Source organism: Trachurus japonicus, chromosome 11 (assembly GCF_045865225.1).
Source record: "Trachurus japonicus isolate A0001 chromosome 11, Traja_1.0".
NCBI lineage: Eukaryota > Metazoa > Chordata > Actinopteri > Carangiformes > Carangidae > Trachurus > Trachurus japonicus.
This window is the reverse complement of record NC_140917.1, coordinates 17,099,678-17,119,195: the sequence shown is the minus strand read 5'-3', so window position 1 is coordinate 17,119,195 and position 19,518 is coordinate 17,099,678. Positions and strand designations below refer to the sequence as shown.

The following is a 19,518-nucleotide window of genomic DNA, read 5'->3' as shown; positions in this document are numbered from 1 at the left end:
TTTTCATTTTCTCGATTAGCCAACTGCTCAACACGTTGTAATTCCCATTTTCCTCCTTTCCTTTCGCCATTCTTCCAAGAATAAAGCGTGCTATTCTGTTTGCCAGCCACTTGATAATTTATTCCTTCTATAGGGGTAAAAAGCTGGTTCAGCGCATTGTCTTCAGCCACTACAGCTGTATCTAAGGCCCGGCTGCATGTAATCTCTCTTCTGTGACAAGATGGATGACTCGTCAGGCTTTGTGCTGAAAATTCTCCATCCTTATGGAGTCTTTTATTTCAGCCCAGCCACTCTATATTACACACACACACACAGACACACATGGAGGTACACATACACTGTCCTAGATTATGAGCTGGTCTATGCTGGAAGCCAGAGGGTACAGTTTGATAGTGGAGCCTCTCAAGGTCGAGAGCTGTCCACAATCAAATCCTCGGAGGGTTAAACTGCAGTGATACGTGGTGCAGGATCATACACACCATACATAGACAACGACAGTCAGCTACAGTTAAAACCAAGCAGGTTTCACCAAGTAAAGTCAAGCACAGTGAGGCCTGATCAGCCAGGTCTCTGATTGCTGTGGATTTAGCCACGCTGTGAGAACAATCCCTCAGGAAACCAGTGAATTGTTTTGGCATGGTGCAAGGCCTTTAAGCCATTTAGGTCTCTGAACACTGGCAGAGTGTGACTGAGGTGAACTCATCAGATTACCACCACACAACCACATTAATAAGGTTGGGGTTTCCAGGCAGAGCTTTCTCATTTACAAAGACATGCACCTGCTACACGTGTCCCTTTCAGTGCTGGTGTAAGATTTCCAAACTAGGACAACACAACATTTCCTAACAGTCACTTGGACTACTTATCCATGTCTTAGGTTAAAGTGGTTAAAGAGTACGGCTGTTATAAACCCAAACAACTTCAAAAAGTGTCTAAATATAACCAAACACTTCAGCCACAATAAGGGAATCTAACACCAACACAAACAAGGCCACATTTACATGTATTAAAATAGAGACACACACCTACAACGAGTATAAACGACTTCAGCGTTTGGTTAAAATGTGGCTCACTTGTTCTCTGACAAGATGAGTGAAGACCCAAGAATAAAATAGCTGTTTAAAATAGCTGTTTGGATAACAACGCACCAAAGGCATTATTTCTATGCTTAATATCTTTCAGACGCGTTCTGGTATTGTCACTACACTCAGGTTTTCTCTCCTGCAGAAAGAGAATAAGAAATTACCCATCTCGCCCGAATCATCAGGCACACAAACGGATGGCAAATTAAGTGAAACGGTTCAGATAATGGGCAGGTCCATTTTCCAGTTCATTGACCTTAAGTGACAGAAGCATTTAGAAAACAAAATACTGAATTATCAAGCTGGAACATTTTCTAATCAGCTTCTCCCACTCCCCTCTTACAACAACCCAGCAAGAGTCTCAGCTTCACTTGTCTGTTTCTATAGTTTAGACTGCGACTGCTGATGTACCTGACATCTCTTGAATGGTAAAACTTGCTCTTACAGTAATCCTAATGGATGTCAACATTATCAGCTGCATAGCGTGAGTGGGCGCAGTGTGCCGTCTTTGTCGTCGCAGTCAAACAAAACGCAATTTACGCCAGGTCTGGCTCAATTATCCGCGAGCGACAACGTCTGGCAACGTCCTCATGCTTGCTCCCAAACAGGCTTAACCAAATCTGGGTTTTGGTAAGAGACCAAAAGCACCACAAGGACATCAGTAGGGAGCTGGTTTTAAAGCTGCCATGACACCCACCACTTCTGCATCTCACAGTTGGGTTCACAGCTGTGGTTTATGAAGCGTGCCTCATTGCCCATTCGGTAGCTGTCAATCACCATGCCGCTATCCAGGTTCAGACAGTATTGGCCACTGTGGGAGAAGTACTGCTCCATCATGCGACTCCTAAAACACAGTAGCAAAGAAAACAGTGGTAGATTAAAAGGACGGTTTTATCCATTTATGTGTCTAAACAAGTCAAAGAGATAGACAGATGCAAAATATGCTAAATATTCAGATATCCACATGCACGTGTCGACCTTTCAACAAGATGTCTTGCATTAAACCATCTCACCTGAACTCCTGTTCGCTAACCACCTCTCCCAAGTACTCGATGATGAACTGCCCCGAGCGGAGAGATTCCTTGGTGCGGATTCCCCAGCCCTTCCCTTCGGCGCGGAAGCGCTCCAGACACTGCACCCACTCGTGTCTCTGGATGTGCTGGTTGTCACAATGGTCACCACAGGGACACGTGCTGGGAGAGCACTCAGCAAAGCTCATTCTGGAAGAAGAAGAAGGCAAAGAGCGAAAATGTAAAAAATTTGCTTTTCATAACTAGACAAATTACTACTTTCCTTTCTTGAAAAATAAATAGAAAATAAACACAAGATTGTTTCTTGACACATAACAAGATTGATTTCTACATTGACTCTGCTGTTGCATTTACCTATTCAGGCAATCATCAAGGCAGCCTTTTTCAGCCGAGGCCTCAGGAGATCGACAGTTGCATGTAGTTGTTTCATAACCGGAGAGAGGCTTCACGTCCACATAGACATCTGTTACACAAACAGGGGATTACCACTCTACAATAAAAACTGTGACCAGCAGTGGCAACGCTAAGTATTTTTTAATCCCTATTTTGCAAACAACTCATTTAACTAATAATACGGACAACAAAAGTCAAAGCAACCAGTGCAGAGTATCTGATAAGTGGTAACAAAACTGATCAGGTTACATTTTGACAAAATTCCTGGTATGAAGCCAGATACTCACTTGATCTGATCTTTTTATAAAGGGGGACATCAGGCCTCTTGTAAAGCTGAAACACACACAAAAAAAACCCACAGAGGGGTTTAATGACAGAGAATACTTGTGTGGGTGGGCCGCTACTGGGGCTGTAACTATCACTCAGTGTTTCACTTAGAGCATGGAAAATCCCTAAAAAAAAAAAGAATTTGTGCTTGATGTGATTGATCACCTGATCATGTTTCCACAGCCATAAGATGTCGTAAGGCAACTGGAAATCAATACGCTTCTGTCTCAGGTACTTCCCTGAAAAAACAAAGCAGGGGAAATTCAGATAGAGAAAACATACATAAAAGAAGACGGAAGTCATTTCTGACCATACACACACTTTTACGATTACATACTGTATATAAAGAAGAAGTTCAACGGTTAGATTTTTTTTTTTAAAAGGCTTAAAATACTGGCCTGTGGTAAGTGAAAAAACCTTTCTCTGTTTCTGGAAAGCCTCAGAAACCCTACATACCTGGAGCAAATGCTTTTCTAGGTTATAATTAGAAGAAAAATGAATTTATTTAGAGAGATTCTCTGCATAGAGAAGGATGAGTTTTAAAAGACTGGTCCATCAGTCTGGAAGTAATTACATACTCGAATCCTGTGTTTTAAAAATAGGAGGTGCAGAGTAAAAGTGATGTGGTGTGAGACTCACCAACATGTATAGGAGCTGGAAACAACCCATAATCGTGTTCCCCAGGTATGTACTCCAGCTTCTCTTTCTTTAGCTGCAGAAGCTGACTCCGAGGACTGCAGGGTAGAGAGAAACAGTGAGATGTAAAGAGGTGGCAAACTGTGATATGACATGCTTGTATCTATACATCAAAAAGATGAATTTCAGAGAGTTGTTGTTGTTTTTTTTGGGATTTCTTTGGCACTCACTCTTCAGTCTTGTACACGTCTGAGTAAAGCCCCGCCTTCTGGAACTTCTTCTTTGGAGGTCTGGCTGCTCTCTTCTCCCGTTGGCTGGTTATGGGCATGGGTGGAGCTTGTTCCCTGGAGACGGGGCCTGGGCGTTCCGGGGAGCAGTGGCCATCTGGCTTGCTTTCCATTGAGCTAAAATTAGAACCATGACTTGGTTTCTAGTGACGACTGGACATAATAAATGTTCCTATATATACACCAACACTGACTCCTAACATTTAATCGCGCTGTGAATCATTGTCTGTGTCCCACAGCTGAGACTCTAGGGAATAAAGATTATCAGTGTGGTAAAAAAAGAAAACATATTGCTTACCCACGAAAGTGCTGGAGCTCCTCCTGAGTTAGCCAGCTTCTTCCTGTCCCAGTTCTGGACCTTGCCACCAGGTTGCCCAGGTTCTCCTCCCTATCTGGCAGTCGCTCCTCAGTCTCTTCTACCTCCCCGTCCTCCCCTTCTTCTTCCTCTTCCTCCTCATCCCCCTCTCGGTCCCAGTGCTTCCTCTTCTGGCCTTTTCTACGCTGTCCCTGCACGACCGACTCAATGGCGTCCGTCACGGTGTCCCCCTCCCATCCCCTGACCCCCGCTGGCCGCTCTCCCCCTCTGTCCCTGTGCCGTGCCTGATTCAATTCGACGGCGGGGGGCGGCGGTGGCGGCGGTGGCGGAGGGGATGGCGGCGGGGAGGGCAGCGGGTGTTTCCTGGGACGTCCGGGGCCCCTCTTCTTTACCACGTTGTTTCCTGTGCGCGCTTGTCTCTGCAGCTTCTTGGCCCGGAGGATTTTGTTGACGTGGTGCAGGCTGTGTTTGGATGGCTGTGCCCGGTGGGAGTGGTGGGGCAGGGACGCATCCAGGCAACAGTCCTGAGGGGGGGAGAGGCAGGAGGAAGAGGAGGCAGAGCCGTGGGAGTGAAACAGAGAGGTTTGGTGATGGTGCTGTTGCCGGTGGTGCAGGGATCCTTCGGGCCCGTCAGAGGTCGGGTGGGCGACACCTCTTGTCTGAATACCCGATGAACCTGGACAGAGACACAACAAATTAATGCAGCATAATGTATCATGAGTCTACAGCACACTTCCTTATGCTTTGATATTTTAAGACTTTGCTTCTCTTTCCAATCTTTCCATGTGCTCATCTTTTTTTCTTCCTGTGTCGTGTCATCCAAACTTTCTCACCCTCTCCCTCCTTCCTCTCCGTAGCACAAGTATGCCACATCTCATGCTAGATTCAATTCAGAAGTTTAGTGAACTTCATGGGGCGTTTTGTGTGTGTGTGTGTGTGTGTGTGTGTGTGTGTGTGTGTGTTATCCTTGTTAGTCGACTCTTGACTGCTGTGTCCTTTAGTCTGTGACATGTGTTGCCCTTTAAAGCTACTTTCACTCTTTTTGAATTGCCCCCTGGGGACAAATAAAGTGTTTTTGAATTGAATTTGAATCGTAAAGCTCAGTGGGTTGAGCAGGCACCCCGTATGCAGAGGCTACAGTTCTCGCTGCCGCCGGCCCCTGTTCAAATCTTGAACCTGGTGGCCCTTTGCTGCTTGTCATTCCCCCTCTCTCTGCCTCCTCATTTCCTGTCTCTCTCCACTAACCATATCAATTAAAGGCAAAAAGCCCTCCCAAAAAATACTTCAAAAAACAACAACAACTTCACAGGCCCCAAACACACTGATGTCTAAAAACAGAATCACTAAAAGAAATATATTAAGGCACCTATAGGTCTTTCAATACCACTACTATCTCCATGCTCTGTATAAAAGGGTTGTCCCACATCCAGCTACACACAACACCTAATGACAGTGACATCAGCGAGCCCAGACTTGGAGTACTGACTAACTAACTCCTGTAAACAGTTTTAACTATTCCCTGATCACTGTGATCCATTAATATATAATAGATGCTAATGGAAAAACTCTTTGCATTTTCTTTTCTTGACCAAAAAATTAACTATTTAAACCATCTTTTTGCGCTACTTCTTATTCTTGACCTCACTCACAAACTTTTCTTCCCCTCTCACATCACTCTCACCCTCCCTCTCCTGTCAGAGTGCATCTATCTGCCTCCATCCCTCCACACATGTCTTGTTGTGTGCGCCAGCCCAGTCGCCACCTTTGGCCTCCTCTACCTTCATGATGCAGTCTGTGACCGCTGACTGACCCCCCCCCCCCCAGTCCTGAGCTCTAATCCAGGATTACCCTGTCTTGGTTTGAACTGCTCTATGCTGCTGCCTTTCACAGCTTCACATCTCACTTAAAGCCATGCACATAAACACAGGTAATGCTCACATAAAAACCCTTTAGCACCGCTGCTCATACACACACAGACACATTAGTCTCATCGGGAGGCATTCAGAGTCACAATGGTGGATACAGTCCACTGCTGAGACACTGTGTCTTACATCAGCAACATAAGCTCAGCCCAGGTGCCGGGCGTACTGCAGGGGAGGACGAGGCCTCACATTGTGGGGCTTTTGAGGGAAATGGCTCCTAAATATAGCATGTTAACAAAACACTCCACCCCTACAGTAAGATGAGCTCTGGCAGAAATGCTATATCAACTCTGGCCAACTCTGGCCTCCACACTCACTGGGAGCCAGTTTACACACATTTGTTTTTTTGGCCAAGAGCATAACCACTAGTAAGAGAGCTACCAAACGCAGTGGGGATGTCACGGTGTCTTTTTTTCTACCAAAATAAGTGGCCCGACTTCTTCTTTGTTCAGATGAGGGCTACACAGACAGAGCTAATCATTTTCCAGCATTGTTTGATCCAGCCACATTTGAGGTATGGACGGCTCCAGCAGTAACCGCTTCGCAATTTCGCAATACTATGAAGGATTTTCAAGAAACATGCAGGGATCAGTGAGCAAATATAAAGCAATATTTGAGAGAACCACTTGCTGTGCCATATGGCAAAGTATGAAAACGTCTTTTTGCCAAAACACACAGTAACTGGATCTAACTGATTTCACCCTTGGCCAGATTCACAGCAGCAATGCTAAGCCATAAAGCTCAGATCAGATATCAGCCAATCATATTCGGCCACAGGATTCTTGTTACAAGTGCATCTGAACTATTTTTGGAAAATGAATTTGGTGACTCTGATAACCTTACACAATGTCACATTCATTTCAGTCAAAAGATTTTATGTGCTCATCAAACTAAAAACAAAACGTACCGAGCAGCATTTATGATTTAGGATTCAATGAACAAATATATGCAAATAATTCCCCACTGCTACTGTTTCTGGTTACTACATTAGTTCAACAGATTGCTTCATAGTTTAATTCAACCAGTGGGACTTACCCATCTCTCTCCTCTCTGATGATGTTGAGCGATCCTTCCTCATCGGCCGGTCCATCCGGGAAAAACTGGAGCTCTCTGGGACGACATCCGTCTTCCTGCTTCTGCTCCCCTTCAGCGTTGTGCGGGTGAGAGCAGAGGCAAACAGGTTTGTAAGGTTTGGAGAATCGTGCGCTCCGGGCTCTACGTCGTCCGTGGGGGTGAGGGGCTCCTCATCCTCGCTGTCCGAGCAGCCTGCTGGGTCTTCTGCCCGTCCGTCTGAGAAGGGACCCTGGCCGGGCGCCACGTGGCCCCGTGAGAGCTTGGAGTAGTCTGCTTCCGAGCTGCTGCCCATTCTGAACCAGGACTCGACCGGGTGGTGGCCTTTTGAGCTGCTGCCCAGCGCGAGTCTGGAGGGCCCTAGACAGGACATGGAGCTGTCTTTGCGCTTGTACCTTTCTGCAGATGAGGATGAGGAAGAGGAAGGGGAGTTGGCAGAGGTGGTAGCAGCTTGTTTGCTGCCGCTGGTGCTGGAGGCGTCTCGTCCGAAGCGGCATCGTTGTAGAGACTCTGCCATTCCTAAACTGCCGACTCGCTCTCCTTTCCCTGACGCTCCGCCGCCGTCAGACATCCCTGCGTTAGCCCGGCTCCCTGATCCGCTCCTCGCCGCTTCCTCCCTGTCGTCCTCGGCGCAGCGCTCTCTGTGTTTGTGTCTGTGTTTGTGTTTGTGGTGCCAGTTGAAGGAAAGCTCGGAGGACATGGGTGGGAACAGGACAGGGGACCTCCCTCCACCCAGGAACTCCTGCCGGAGCAGCTTGTGTTTTTTCTTGTGAAACTTGGAGGGGTTCAGCAGGAGGTGCGAAGGGTGGTGATGGTGCATGTAGGATGTCGGCGGAGGCGGGGGGAAGGAGGGCGAGTGGTGAGAGTGGTGGGCCGGGGCTGTGTGCGGCGACTGGTGATGAGGGTGGGGATACAGAGCGCTGGCTGCAGGATAACCTCTGTAATATCCCAACCCCAGCGGCCCGGAGGAGTACGGGACGCTGTAGGAGGGGTGGTAGAAGCCTCCGCTGGAGAGGGGGAACCCGAGCCCCGGGACAAAGGGAACCTCGGACATGGACTCCCTCAGTTTGGGAGGCCGCCCGCGCTTCTTCTTCATGTCTGGTTTACGAACATAGTGCAATGGGTCACAGGAGTACGCAGGGTGAGAGTAGAAGCTGCCAAAATTAACCCTGAAGATCGTGGGCAGGAGGTCCCTGTGGACATAATGGTGCGGAGGAGGGCCGCCGCTGCCACTACTCGTGCCTCCGATGCCTCCGCTGCCGCCGGGTCTGCTCCCCACGCCCGGCACTCTGCTCGTCCCTGCCGCGATGCCGATCCCGCTGCCGAGCCGGTGCCCCGTTGTGCGATGTGCTATCCGTATTTCGCTCAGCCTCACGACAATCTCGTCCAGTTCGGCGAGAAAGTCCGGGTCGTGCCGGCGTGAACGCAGCTGCAGGTACTTCTTCTTGCGTTTCCTCTTCTGTCTCTTTAGCTTGTCGTAGCCGGGGCAACCGTGGCTGCGGCGTTTACACTTGTGCTTGTGTTTCTCCTTGTGTCCCAGTAAGGAGGAGGCGGGAGCCGCCGGGTGAGGTCTCCGGGGATCGGGCGACGACCTCGCCCCGTGGGGCGAGGGAGAGGGCGAGGGATGCTCCATGAGCATGGCGGAGTGTCGCCGCCTGCCTCTGGAATTAAGCCCCACCCCCGGACCCATCGCTGACCCAATGACCCCTGGCATTAACAATCCACTGCCCATCCCCGGTGGCATCCCGATCCCACCCAAGCCGCCCGCCCCTCCGGCTTTCTCGCCGCGGTCGGACGTGCTGTTGTTGTCTGTTCCTATCCCGCTGTCACTGGGCACCGTCTCCTCGCTGTGTGACTCGCTGACCGGTGACGGCGTGGCCTCCTTTAGCTCGCTGAGGGGGGCCGGCGAGGTCGGGTGGAGCGGCCGGGGAGGTGAGAGCTTATGGTAATGGTAGTGCTGCCTGTAATGGTGGTGGTGATGATGGTAACCGCGGCAAGACTTCTTCTGGGAAGCTGCCGCGGCCATAGACGAGCCCAGCCCCGGGTTGCGAGGGTTTGGGGCCGAGAAGGTCGGGGGAGGGAAGGAGAACGTGCTGTGGCCGTGGTGGGAGTTGGAATAGTGAGCGTGACCTGCAAAGTGCACGGAGCCCGGTTCCACGAAGCTGGCGTCGCTGATGGGACTGTGGCCTCCGCTGGACTGCGAGAGGGAGGGGGAGGGAAAGACCTCTGAGCCGGAGAGCTGGTGCTGCTGCGACTGCGACTGATGGTGATGTAGAGGAGACGTGGTGTTTGGGGAGAGGAAGGGCTCCGGCGGTGGCGTCGTAGCCGTGGTGTTACTCACTGCTTTTGGTTTACGGCCTCTCCTTTTGCCCATGTATATTGTGCCCTTTTTACTGACGTTAATTTGCGGCCCGAGTTTCCCCCCAAAAGAAGCAGCCAGGGAGGACAGTGATTGGGTAGCAGCTTCCACAGAGCCGACCACCCCGCTGGTAGTGCCTTTAGGGGTCTCCTCTGGTCTTGGGCCCAACAGGATTTGACTGAGAATACGCTTCCTTTTCACGCTTTTCATTTTATTGATCTTCCCTATTATCGTCTTCATGATGAGCTGCCCGTTTCCTTTGCTGCGGAACCGTTTGTCTCCCATGTCTCCTGACTCTGGAGCCAACGTGGGAGGCTGACCCTCTTGGGGTAGGGTGGGGGGAAGGCGCTTAGGACGTCCACGTTTTCTAGGCATAGGTTTAGGGGGGTTCAAATCCACCTCTGGGTGAAGAACAGGGGGGTCCTGCTCTTCTTTGGACTTGAGTAAAGATGAAAAGACCTTGGAGGGGGCCAGTTTGTTCGGTGGGTGCCCATGGGCCAGGGCGTCAAGCCTCGGCATTTTGGACTTTGGCCTCCCTCTTTTCTTAGGCTGGGGTGCAAAGAGTTGTGACACTTGGCTCTGTGGCACAGGATTTGGTTTGACCTTATTTGGGTTGGGAGGCCTGCCCACGGGTCTTTTAACTGGTGGCAATGGCGTTTCAAAGCTTGAAGGTAAAGGCATGGTGGCTTTGCTCTGCTCGAAGGGGTTGTCCTGGTCTGCTCTCTGACTCTGCGTCTTGTTCAGAATGCGGGTCCAACGGGGTTTCCTCCCCCGCCGTTTCTTAAAGGGTTTGCAGTCCTGCTCTGCGGGAGAGTCAATAGATGAATCGGGGGAATCATCTCTAAGAGGCGTCTGTGGGCTATCATCATCATCTGGCTCCAGTGGAGAAGGTGCCCTTTGTCTGACAGGCTCTGGGGGACTGATGGTCCGACCAGGTCGGCTACTATCCCGGTTGGGACTGCGCTTACTCGGACTAGAGCTCTTCCCCCTCTCCACTCGCAGTGACTGATTATTAACCCCCTTGTCTTTCCCTTCTGGCTTTCCTGTTCCTGTTGTGGGAGGGCACTTGGTTAAGTCTCTGGGGCTGTCCCTGTCCTGCTCTCGCTCACTCGCACTGCTTTCCTCCGCTAGGGCAGGACTCTCACGTGCGTGGTGTCCTTGTGAGGGAGCGGGAGAGCCCAGGTGACTCACTGCGCTCACTGTTCTCTGCTCAGCTGAGGTGGTGGATGAGGAAGAAATGGGACAAGATGGTAAAGATGTGTTGTGAGGCTGGCAGTGAGCAGGACGTGACTGTTGCTTAGAAATGCTACTGTTGCTGTTGTCGCTGCTGCAGTCCTTTGACAGGCGGCTGTTGCCGTAGGTCAGCGCCGGGCTGCTGCTGCGACTACTGCTGTTGCTGCTGCTCATGTTCATGCTGTTGCTGATGTTGTTACCGCTGCTACTTGATTTCCCGGCCCCATCCATGTCCTCCTTCCGCAGTGGCGCCAGGCTGGGTGAATTTTCCATAACGCTGTCTTTGTTCCTAGAACCGTAGGGCCGACCGGGTGGTCGCGACACAGGGGGGGGTGGAGAAAGGTGGACCATTCTTGAGTAGGTGTTCCTATTGGCCATCGCCCTGTCACGCTGCTTGGCTGTAGGGGCCATAAAGCCTGAGCTCGGGAGAGGAGGAGCAGGGTCGCTCTTTGAGGGTTTGGCTGGCTTTGGGGTCTTTGACGGTGGGCATGTCGCTATGAGTTGAGCCAATTTCTCGGTGACTGTGGGAGCTCCCCAGTTTTGGACACCCTTCTCCTTGTCTCTCTGGCTGTCAGTGCTGTAGGCGTATTGTGGTGGTTTAACACCTTCAAAGCCGGGGTCTTTTGATGCAGGTAGCGGTGGAGAGGGCGAGGATGTCCGGGGGTTGAGCTGCACAGTCTGCGCTTTCTTCACGGAGGGATGCGTTTTACTGTCTGGTGGAGGGCGGTGAAGGTTAAGGGGTCTCTCAGATGTGCTGCTGGCTGCTTTTGAGTCTGGCTTTGTATCAGACTTGCAATCCAACTTTGGTGGACCCTGGAGAGACACAACACAACAAGATGGCAAAAAGTTAATGAAAATAAATAGGTGTATGACATTGAAGAGACACTGTGAAAATTAAATGTAATATAAAGTTTTGTGCTGACATTTAATGACACATTTGAGAGAAATATGTCAGAATTAAGAAACACCTTTGGTGCTAATAGTGCTGAACATCTGGCCGCAGACGCCCACAGCCACAATTACAAACTATCAATCAACAATAGCTTTCTTAACCCCCGTTACAAATCAGTTCATTGCTAAGTTTTTCTGTCAGAGCTGCTTCCTGGGCATGCCCAGGGGGGGAAGTTACACTCAACTCACTAACACTTATCAGGGTCAGATTGGGGACAGAGAGGGAGAGCTTCAGAGAAGGGTCATGCAGGGGAGGGGGTGGAGAGGACGTGGCCAGGCAGAGACAGAGGATAGACGACACAGACGGAGGAGGGGAGACCGGAGGGGGCGGTGAGCGATGAATAGAGACGGGCCGACAGAGAACACAAAGAACACTAAAGAAAAATTTATGCTCTGCTCTTTATCTGTGCAATAACACGGTGATTACTACGGTAACCTTGCTGTGGATCACTGACCAACTGATTAACATTTTAAGGAAGTAAGGCAAATAAACACAAGTATGTAAATAGATGTAATGCACTGGTGAACATGCCGTTTGTCAATACTGAATGTTTACTTTTGACACAGTGTAAATCTCTGAAGCAAAGTAAAGTATGCATATTGACTCTTGTTCTCCCTCCTCACCCGTTTTGCTGGAGCGCTCCCGTTCACTTGCGAGGGCGACAGGCTGGTAGTGCTGGTGGGAGGAGGCGCTGGAGGAGGTGGCGTCGGGGCTTTAACTGAAGGGGTTGATGAAGATGATTGGGCTTGTCTGCTGCTGACACTCGGGCTTTTCTCCTTCTCCTTCTCCCTGCCGTGCAACGGGCTCTGGCTCTGGCCGCCCGGCCCGTCGCCTGCAGCCACGGCGCGGTTGCCACGAGCGCCGCCTCCTCCTCGCCCCGTATGCCTCACAGTGGCCCTGAACGCCGGTCGACACACGTAGTTCTCCAGGATCTTAGGCGGCTTCTTCATGCGTTTCGCTTGAAGGCCGATCTTAAGCTTGACGTTGCCCTCGGACAGGCTGCTCTCTTTGATGGAGAAATGGGACTGGTCACCGCCGGCGCCTCCCGGACCACCCGCGCCCGCCCCTCCATTACCAGCTGAAGCGGTGGCAGCTCCCTCCTTCTCTCTGTCTCTCTTCTTATCCTCATCTTCTTCTTTCTTTCCGCCTCCTCCCTCCTTCTCTCGCTCCCCTGAGGGAGTACCTGAGAGAAGAGGGGGAGGAGTCGCAGTTCCCCCCTGAATTTTCTGATCCATTGCAAACTTCGGAGGTGTGTAAGTTTACTGGGGAGGGTCGTTGTGGACACCGGGCAGATTTTTTTGTCAGGGGGATGGGATGGGGGTGAAGGGGGGGAAAAGGGGGGAGGGGGGATAAAGGTGAGGGTGAAGCTCTCCTTGTTTCGAGGCGGCTTCTCTCCCTTCCTTGGCTGTCCAGCCCTCTTTCTCCGTCCTTCAACTGCAGTGGTAAAGACAGGTAGAACGGAGGAGAGAGGAGGAGAGGGAGGAGGATGGAGGAGACAAAAACAAATCCACATTAGTCACTGCAACACAGAACATCAATTGGATACTGACAGTTTTAAACAGTGCCCTACAACTGAGGAGTATAAAAAAAGTCTTATAATGGATGGTGGTGCAAAGCAGATGGAGGGCAACGTTTTTTATCATCTATTTGGTTAGAGGTTGTCCTTCATCCTGTCTGGGTGACTTTTTATGGTGTGTCCGTTCTCACAGCCTACAACAATCTGTGACCTATTTACACAGCCAAGGATCTTTCTACCTGAGAAATGTAACCTCAGGCTTTAAGTCCTCTAAATTGTCAACCTGAGAACTACAAAGCATCCAAAGTCAATCGTTAATCCCAGAGTGCTGCCACAACATCCTTCGGAGGTGTGACAAGATAAGATGCCAAATGAGCAATCCCTTAAGTTCGCTCATTAGCCGCGGTGAATACATGCCGGTGATAGTGGTATCCTGCTCATACTCTATGTTAGCACAGAGCAGCATGTTTCTTAATTGTGCTCCTTAGAGGACAGCCCGATTCAATGAAGTTGTCTACAGCTCCCCGTGGCCACTGAGTGATTTAATGTGGATTCGCCCCCAAGCAGGTGCTTTCTCTGGGTGAAGTCATTTGGAGGCAACTCAGAACTGTGACCTCAGCACATTTGGCCCTCTGGGACTAGACAGAGGATACAGCCGCCTTTCCCAGCCTTCGCCAGGAGCAAATGAGAGTGAGTGATAGAGCGTCAATGTGCCGGCGGTTTCTCTGCACCCTACATTAGTGGAGAGCACTAAAGGAACCACTTAATGGAGCCTCAGGAAAGTCATACAAGGCGTCATCAGTACAGCAAGGCTTTAGCCAAAAAAAAAAAGAAAGAAGTAATCGACCCTCGTCTTAGACCATGTTTGTTTTGGGTTATGTCTGTGGAAAACAGTAGTAGAGTTTTTTTTTGTTTTTTTTGTAGAACCACACAGTAAATGTAGCCAAATTTCTGGAGTCTGGCCTGTACTTCCCCCACGCCCTCTTTCTGTGTTTACTTCAATTACTCACTCCATTTCGCCTCAAAACTGCACTCCCCCTCACTACACATACCACACTCAAATCACACCTCCCTCTTTTCTTTAGCACTCCATCAATCTCCGGGGTTCTTTCACCGTTTTCTTAAAGCTTTTCCATCCTCTTCCTCCTCTGTTTCGCAAAACTTGGAAAGCAGCAGAACCAGCACACAAACTAAACACTGTCACTGTGTTTCGACTTTAATGAAAAACACATTTAAACCACCTCCAGCCCTGAAACTCTGCTCCCCGTGTTCTTCTTTACGCAGGACGACAAACGCTCCCCTCGTTCTTTTATACTAAGCGCTTGCAGTGATACTAGCTGCTTCCGCTGCCTGACAGCAGCTATGCCAAAAATAAGCCACTGTAGTACCAAACTCTGTGAGAGGCTACTGACACAAGTGTGGAGAAAAGCCTCCCGGAGAGTCAAAACATTCCTCTCACCTCTAACAAGCCAAGTCAGGTCACATTTACTGGCACTTGTTCTCCTGTAAATGATCTGATAAAAAGGCTGAATCCATTTCTGATGTGAGACTGATAAGCCTTCACACCAAAACATATCATTTTCACATTTAGCATCACGGTACTTTTACATACAACACAAAACGGTTAAGAGCAGGGCACGGTTGTTTCATCTTCTACAGTCATACTGCAAAACAAGAGAACAACAACATAACTGGGTTTAAAGACATATATTAGTCACATTGGTCGTGCCCTGCTGTTGTTTGCTTTCCCTTTGAGAACAATTACAAAGTAGAAAGAAGGGGATCTAAAACAAGACCAAACACCATAAATTACAACAACAACAAAAAACCTACTAATAATCAATAATCAATATCAGGCTAAGAGCCTAAAGAATGGCAGCACAGGCAGGAACGTAGTAAACAACTTCCCGCGCCCCCTCCCACTTCTTTCCTCCCCTTACTCCCTCCCTCCTTTCTCTCCCTCCTCACTTTTGCACACGTTGTTCATAACTGCTGATTTCCCTTTGGCCATAGCAATAGTATCCAACCCACCCACCCCCACCCCCACATCATTCACATGAGGGCTGGCGTCTGCCCTCAGAGCTCGGTGTCATTTCCAGGGCTTTTTTACGCCATTGGTGTTCACACAGCGCGGTTCTCAAGGAGGGGGGGAAAGCAGCCAAATTCCTTTACTACAACCATTAGTTTGTATCACCTAACAACGGAAGTAGTTAAACATAATTGTAACAGATTATGCCCTTGAATGAAAGGGGCGGTTTAAAAAAAAAAAAAAAAAAAACCTCGGGATAAGCGAGCTTCAATAAAGCGGACCTAAATGACAGGTGTCAGTCAGACCAGCCCCATGCATTGCAAACATCCTCAGTCCCGGCAAACAAAAATGTGTGAATTCATTTTTAAATTAATCACGCGTTCCCACGTTGTGCAAAAAAAAAAAGGGAAAAAAACGTGGTTGACCAGCAAAGGGGCTGCTGAGCAACCCAAATAACGTTATCTGCTCTCGGTTTCCTGTACAGTCAACACTGCCCCTTCTAGCGAATAACTCATAAGCGTCAATTTTCGCTGCAAGTACTCATATTAACTCAACAGTCAATTCACTACTGTTTAGTCATACTCGTAATTACTGAGAGGAAATCCAGCCTCGGAGACATGGCTCTTGACAGACATTAGGTTTGACACTGCGTGCAGCACAGAAACAATTTCTGCAAGCATCTACTCGTGCGTCAACATTAACACTATTAAAATCTGCTGGAGAGAGGAGTTACCGATCTGATTCACTGAGTCTACACTGTTATATCACCACCGACATCAACTATTCAAATGTATCAAATCAATATTATTATAGTTCACTCACCTTTGTAATTGTCCAGAAGCGGTGTTCACATTATTTGGCTGTGTCCTCCCTTCGTGTGTATCAACGTGGTGGCCACATATTTTATCTTCCAAGTGCTGCATTGCCAAAAACCAAAACATGAAGAAAAAAAATGTCACATTTGGAGATCAAGCGTTGCTCCTTTTTCTAAAAAAAAAAAAAAAAAAAGATATATACATCTATGGTATGAGCTGAAGAGAAACAGTCTATCAGTCAGTGTATCCAAGCTGCAATCGCAGAACAAATGTTTATACTGTTTACAGATGTGCTAAATAGGTTATAACGAGGTGATTGCACTGACCGCAGCGACAAATCTCAATCAGAAATCAATGCACAGCTCCTGACCACGTACAAAACCCTCCAAAACACAAAGTTGCGATGGTGTAAGGTGAGAGCCAGCATGAAAATCACCCGACCCCCCCATAAAAATGTATTTTCATAATATCTAAGATGATAACACACACGGTAAGAAAGGCAGGGAAGTAATGACCACGGTGTGGCTTAATTTAACCCACGCATTATGAGAGGTTTGTGTTTATTTTGTAACAAGCTAGTAGCTACCATCCGTCCAATAATAGCCTGTGCTACATTTTGTATCAATGGCACTGGCAGCGGCTAACTAGCCATCTATCAGCCCAGCAGCCTGTTTGAGGACGATTTAGGCAAATTCCGCCGTGCAAAAAGCTTAACATACACTGTATGTGGGCTGCAGATGTGTAGTAAGCGCCTTACAGCCTTTGTACAATTAGTGTAAACCGAGTGAATATGACAACAACCCCTGGACAAGTGATGCACATAATCTTACATCTCCGTCACATTCTCGTAGGCACTCGTGTTAACGTTACTACATCTCAGCTACGACGGCTAACGATGCACTAGCAAATCAGCTAAACCAGAAAAATCTCCCAACGTTGACTCAAAGACAAAATGCACACAATTAAAAAAACGACCGAAATACAGGCGCGAAAACGCGGCGAGTTATATTCCAGTGGTGTAAAAAAAGATAATAACAGATGCAGCAGCGCCGTGTAGGTTATTAAAAAAAAAAAAAAAAACACTAACTGTCAACAAAATGGCGGCTGCGTTGAATCAACAGAGACCCGAAATGGATCTCCCTCTATTTTCTTCTTCCACGGGTGCTATAATCCTTTTTTTTTTCCTTACAGCGACTGGTGTCCGTGATATCTCCAGAGATGCTCTGAAATCCACTCCGACACGCCGTTAGCTGGGTCTGGATGTGTCAGCACGGGCCTCTCTCGTTAGTCGGGCCTCCATGTCTGCTCAGCCCGTATCGCTACTGTGTCAGTACAACACGGGCATTCTCGGTCCCAGGGAGGGAGGGAGGGAGAGGAGAGGAGGGGAGGGGAGGGGAGGGAGGAGGACGAACCGAGGAGGGCGGAGGGGAGAGAGAGAGAGAGAGAGAGAGGAGGCGAGGAGACTGAGGAGGGGAGAGCAAATGTCGGTCGTACGCGGTTCCTGCGGTCTCTGGTCGTTGAAGAAAAAAAACATGTCAGTTTCATAATTTTTTTCTTTCTTTCTTTTTCTCATAACTCTCGGTAGCCGTTGGAGGAGGCTCAGGTTGCGTCGCGCGCGGCTCGAAGGTGTGTGTTGGGTAGCAACAGTCAACTGTCAAACTGGTGGGTGACGACTGTCAACTGAACGTTCTAAACAGTTGCAACGGGAGAACCTTTGGCCTACAGATAAATAAATAAATAAATAAATAAATAAATAAATCCTTCTGCTCCATAATAAGGATGTTGTTGGGATGCAGGGCTCCAGACTTTTCTTTTTTCTTTTTTTTTCTAGGAGCACAGTGGCTCCCTAACTTAAACATTTAGGAGCCGGGCCGAAAATTTAGGGGCGCAAACCGTAAATTGACTTGCAAAGCAAATGTTCACTATATCTTTCTCATTATTCACCTTTTCATTCATGATCACACACATTGACAAAAAAAAAACACATTTAGGCTACTGGGTGCACATGTGCAATTAGATGAAAAATTTTGCCCGCATATAGGGACAGTCTGGAGCCCTGTAGCCTAGCTGAAACTAATTGATGAGCATCCTCTCTAATCAACCAGATCATTGACGTTAAATTATAGCTTTAGCCTATTTATGTGCGAGGCAGGTTGAAAAAAGAAAAGAAAAAAAAACCTTGTCAGTTTTCCATGTGAATATTGCAAAACGTTGTTTTTGCTGGCTGTACTCATCCCTTCTTTTCACAGTGGTCCTCCAGGGATCCGTCCCTACAATGCAATTCCATTGGAAGTGATGTCAGACAAATCATCTGTCCTTGTTCAGTGCAAGAACATTTTCCAAAGTTTGTCCAAACACAACATCTATCTAGCTATCTTTAGTCTTTTCACAGTAGAGACCAATGTTTTTGTTTTTGTTTTTTTGAGTGTGTGTGGGTGGGGTGGGGGTGGGGGGGGACTAGGCCATAGGTCAAAACAATATACAATCAACTCTTTAACCCCTGTTTTACAAATAAATGATTCATTCAATTGAAAAAGATCAATAGATTGATTAATAATTAATCAGCCGAGGAGTTAGTCACATCATTATTTAGGCTTTTATATGTTTGTTATAGAGTATTAATAATAATAAATATTGCAATAACAGCCTAATGCAATTTTTCTGCCTGAGTGTTACCTAATTCAGTTTGTTTGCTCTATCTATCTATCTATCTATCTATCTATCTATCTATCTATCTATCTATCTATCTATCTATCATATTCCTGTGTATTATCTGATATACTGCTGTTTAATTAGATTATATGTAATTGAATTCCTGCTAAATTCAAGCTAAACTTCCTTTGGTGGACAAGTGTCATCTGTCAGTCAGCTCTCATAACAACTGACAGAAAAGCTTCACAAAATAATCACTCAGGTCAGTCAAACAAGTGACTATTAAACACATGGTGGACAAATATAAAGTCTGTGATATAACAACACACACACACACAGCACCTGCTTCTGAATCATCGCTCATGATTAGGGAGATGAAATAAGGTGCACAGGATGAGGGTCGCAGGGTTAGGCTTTAATAATAGCTTCATGTATAGCCAGAGCTGGATCAGATTGGGCGTCAAAAAGGTCAACAAAAGACTGAGTTAAGAAACTGTCTTACCGAGAGCCTTAATGCAAAAAAAAGTGCTACTTCATGACTCTGTGCATTCCCATCAGTTTTATCACCACGGGCTGCTCAAAGGTGATTAGTTCATGTGATGAAAGTCAGTCATTCAGAAAACCACCAAGGAGAGCAGCGTAGTGAGAAGGGCACGTTGCCTCCACGACTTGTCGAGCACACTGCTGCGTCCTTTTGTGTGGCCTGTATCTTTAAAATGGTGAGGATGCTGGCGGAGAATATTAAAGGTCCTCATCAGCAGAGACGCAGGGGAAAGTTGAAGCTGCAGCCTTTGACTGTGATGCATATAATGTGTTTTATTAAAGCAGTCATTGAGAAGGGGAAAGGTCTCAGGCAAGCAGCGTGTCTCTCGAAAACAGTGAAGGAGGTAGAGCTGT

At 48.0% G+C, this 19,518-nt stretch overlaps 1 protein-coding gene across 3 annotated transcripts in view; it reads right to left on the bottom strand.

Moving 5' to 3' along the window:
* ash1l (ash1 (absent, small, or homeotic)-like (Drosophila)) overlaps window positions 1-17,332 on the bottom strand; it is a 30,914-nt gene extending 13,582 nt beyond the window's left edge. For 2 of the 3 annotated variants that reach the window (XM_085791346.1, XM_085791348.1), the window contains exons 1-12: window positions 17,159-17,332; window positions 15,977-16,071; window positions 12,233-13,043; window positions 7,030-11,470; window positions 4,055-4,748; window positions 3,700-3,873; window positions 3,473-3,567; window positions 2,999-3,072; window positions 2,794-2,839; window positions 2,468-2,576; window positions 2,096-2,302; window positions 1,780-1,926 (exon numbers count right to left, since the gene is read on the bottom strand). In XM_085791346.1, coding sequence (XP_085647472.1) covers window positions 1,780-1,926; window positions 2,096-2,302; window positions 2,468-2,576; window positions 2,794-2,839; window positions 2,999-3,072; window positions 3,473-3,567; window positions 3,700-3,873; window positions 4,055-4,748; window positions 7,030-11,470; window positions 12,233-12,844 — 6,599 coding nt within the window. In that variant the 5' untranslated portion in view covers window positions 12,845-13,043; window positions 15,977-16,071; window positions 17,159-17,332. Of the gene's footprint in view, window positions 1-1,779; window positions 1,927-2,095; window positions 2,303-2,467; window positions 2,577-2,793; window positions 2,840-2,998; window positions 3,073-3,472; window positions 3,568-3,699; window positions 3,874-4,054; window positions 4,749-7,029; window positions 11,471-12,232; window positions 13,044-15,976; window positions 16,072-17,056 lie in introns of all 3 variants that reach the window. The other variant, XM_085791347.1, reaches the window with a different exon arrangement.
* Window positions 17,333-19,518: the final 2,186 nt, after the last annotated feature.